The 3,846-nt window shown below is 32.3% G+C and overlaps 1 protein-coding gene across 1 annotated transcript; it reads right to left on the bottom strand.

Annotated features, from left to right (window-relative positions):
• Nucleotides 1-1,765: 1,765 nt before the first annotated feature.
• Nucleotides 1,766-2,896, bottom strand: LOC107058034 (acylsugar acyltransferase 3-like). Its single transcript, XM_015303312.1, has one exon. The coding sequence runs from the start codon at nucleotides 2,894-2,896 to the stop codon at nucleotides 1,766-1,768; it is 1,131 nt and encodes a 376-aa protein (XP_015158798.1).
• Between the last annotated feature and the right edge of the window lie 950 nt (nucleotides 2,897-3,846).

Raw genomic sequence — 3,846 nt, forward strand, 5'->3', positions numbered from 1 at the left:
AAAGACTACACAATTATTGGACTTTCTGTATTGAGAAATCGAAATTCCTGGACGCAAATGGCTAGAGAAAACTATTGATGGATTGTACGCGTCCACTATACGTCAACGGACCAGGTCCCTTGACTTAGCAAGAACAGTAACTGAAATAAATGCAGAAAGTAAATAACTGAAAGTAAAATCTGCACAAGGATTTTACGTGGAAACGCCCTTGCTCAAGGGCGGTAAAAATCGACACGGGTGCGACAGTATTTTTGAAGAGTCCGAGCAACATAAAATCAACAAAAATAAGTTTTATTTACCTTATCATTAAACGTATCGCCTGTAAGGGTAATAACTTCAGCTTTAGTGATGTATATCGAACTCAACAAAAAAATGCAACACAATAATATACATGAAAATGAGTTCATATAGCGTTTCATTGCAGCCAGATTTTGATTTTTTTTACTGAAAGTTGCTCTGAATTTGAAGGAGATTTGGATGCCTGAATCGAATTTTGAAGACGATGAAAAAATTTTGTAAGGAAGAAAAGGGAGAAAGAATGAAAGATAAAGGGTGTTTGGGGATATTTCTAGAAGTTTATGGACCATTTTATCTTATAATGTTCTTTTGTGGGTGAACTTCAATTTGAAGTTTGATCCCATTATTTGGTGGCATTTGGCTATGTTTCATTTTGTTTCTAGAAAAAAAAATTGTTTTACGAGTGAAAATTGTTATTTGTAAATTGAAATTATGTTTGACCATGAAGTAAATTAGAGTCGTTTTTGTTTAATTTTTGTTGTTGTTTTTGAATTTTTTTAATTTTTTATAGACAAACGTGTTTTCAGGACAAACATCATTTAGTCACTCTTTTTTTCTTGAAAAAAATAAGGTAAATAGTGTTCACCTAAATTTAAAATAGACGATAGATATGTAATATATGTATGTCGTTAAGAAAAAGTAAACAATGAATCTGACAAGTTAATTAAAAAAAAAAAAACCTTTTTTAAGATACAAGAATTGTTATTAGTATAAGGTTTAACTAACAGATTGTATAGTCTATAACAGTACAAATTTTTTTGGCATTGTTGTGTCACTTTAAAGGTTATTAAAGAGGGTGATAGGTAGTTGATTTTTGAACATCATTTAAATTTTAAATTATATTCGCAATGTACAAGAATTTGTAAATTTACTACTATTAAATATGAGTGTGAAGTTGTAAAAATCTTATATGAACTTCAGTCATTCGAGGAATTTTTGTGTGAACTTTGTGGTCAAATGAATGACATTTGAAATTTTTAAAGAAATATAAGACTGATGTGACTAAAGTTCATGTGAATAATTTCTTTCCCCAAAACAATTCGACATATAATTTTTTTTATTTTTTTTATGGTAGATAAATTCAAAGAGGTTTTACACGAAATAAACAGCATACCATAAAATAAAAATTAACACAAATTTATAATCTTGTTGAATTATAAGCTCCTTGTGACATGAATGCACATGTAAGAATAATTTAGAAAGCTTCCATGCAATATAATTTCTCTTTGTCCTCGTGAACATTATTATCACCAACAGGACTAGCAAATTGTAGAAATTCCTTGTCTTGTTCAAAAATGAACATTTGTTGTTGATTCAAGTTAATAAACACTTCAATTCCTCTATTTTGATCTTGTGTATTCATCAACTAAATCATATTGCTAAATGGTGTACTTGTTATGCTTGCTCTTGTAGGTCTCCCCCATCCAAAATCCAAATCTTGGAATGGAATGTTACATACACCACTACATCAATACACATCGTGAGAAGAACTCTTCTGACGATACAATTGGTCATCCTCTATTCCTGTATTAATTTTATTTGCATATTCAAGCATCTCTGATACCCATTTGTTTTCTTTGAAATTGTCTCTGGTGGAAAGCTCGTGTTTAGACTTTCTTATATCGGCTACTAATTTTGGTAACCTAAGGTCTTCTAGGTTATATATTGGTGTAGAGAAGGCGGTGAGAATGTTCCCGATTGTGGAGGTTGATTGTATTGAAGGTGGAATTGTTTTTCGTAAATCGGATACTAAACCCATTTGAGACGAAGAATCATTACCATTTGATATGTTTGCACCAGCAATTGCTGCACATTTGTAAACAATTGCACTAACAACCTCAGTCGTAGTTGGATTTCGCACTATTGATGATGGATCATCAACGATCAATGCTTTGAGAGCTCTTATATTGGATTCAGATAAAAAGAACCTCTTTTCAAATTCGACACTTTCTTGTGCATTTGGCTCAACCACAACGGGGAACTTTAGTGGGCCATCGGGTCGAGATGGCATTAATGAATCCTGAACATAATACGAAGGACATGATAATTCACCATTTGGATGTTCTCGGGCTAATGTAACCCAATCCTTCAAAAAGGAAAAGGCACTACGTGCATCACCCACCTTATGTGACATACGCACACTTATTGCCATTCCTCCACAATCAAAGTGGCTAAGCTGAGCTATGCTCAATCGGCCACCATCATTTACATGAGGAACATTCTTCCAGGATAACCCTGGAGGAAATGCTAAGTACTCTGGGCAATGAACGACTTGATCCATTGGACAATTAACTTCAACTTCAAAGAACTCAGCTCCAGTGTCATCGCATTGAATAGTGGCATTATCTCTTAAACTTTCAACCCATGGTTGATGATAAGTCAATGCTTTTGAAAATGAGTTTTGTAGAAGTTTAGAGAGTTGTTTTGGACCTTGTTCTAGTTGATGTTTTGGGTAAAATAAAACAAGGGGCATATGAAAATTACCCATACATTGATCAAGAAGTGAAAACTTGTGATTTCTTTGAGTTGGTGGAGTGGGGGGAAAAGGTTTCACAACTTTCTTGGAGATTGTTGATAGCAATCTTGAAAAACTAGACATCTTTAATTTTTTATTTTTTTTTAAAATGCAAAATTATAATCTCACACTAATGAATTTTTCTTCTAAGTATTTTGTTACTATAGGGTAAACAACACAAATCCCACTAGTTTAGAAGCTAATTACCCATTTTCCCATGAGTTTACAATATTACCAATTCTACCACAATTCGCACCTTGAATACATGTATCTGGCGCATTTAGATACATATATCTCGGATACATATTAATTAGATATATATAATTAAGTGTGTTTAAATAAGAAATGTAACTGAAAAAAATTAGAAACTTTAGAAAATTTCAAAAAATTAATTTTTTTTTGTGTATTTGAATATGTATCTGAATAGTTCTTCTATGTATCTGATACATAACTTTAATGATTAGATGTATCTAATATGTTCATTCTATGTATCCGAACTCTTCTTCTATGAATCTAGTATAAATTCTTTTATGTATCTCTCACACTTCGTACTTTTTGCTTTTGGTCACGATTGGGTGTTTAATCGAATGATCACTCAACCGCATCATCACTGTAGTGAAGGATATCAATATGTACTTAACAATTAAATGTATCTGATCTCTTCAATTTGTGTATTTAAAATATATTTTTATGTATTTGATACCCAATCGGAAAAATGTCTACTTTCAGTGGCTATGAAGTGGCTTCCTTCTTCGGTTTCCTCAGTGCCATCGTCTCCGTAGTATTCTCCTATATGGGACTTGCTTAAGTTTTCTGTGAGGCAGACATTAATTGGTTGATTATATTTTATACAATTTCATTTGGTTTCAACATTGTTTGGAGCCTCCAAATCAACTTTAGAAAACGTCAAATCTTGTTGGATAAAGTGGACAATTTGAAAATTTGATACAAATGCTCAATTTCACAGTTTCAGGATTGATGTTCTCTCTACCGTTTTTCTCAGTTTTAGATATACCTCTATCATGGGTAAATTG

Source organism: Solanum tuberosum, unplaced genomic scaffold, assembly GCF_000226075.1.
Source record: "Solanum tuberosum cultivar DM 1-3 516 R44 unplaced genomic scaffold, SolTub_3.0 scf00017, whole genome shotgun sequence".
NCBI classification, from domain to species: Eukaryota; Viridiplantae; Streptophyta; class Magnoliopsida; order Solanales; family Solanaceae; genus Solanum; species Solanum tuberosum.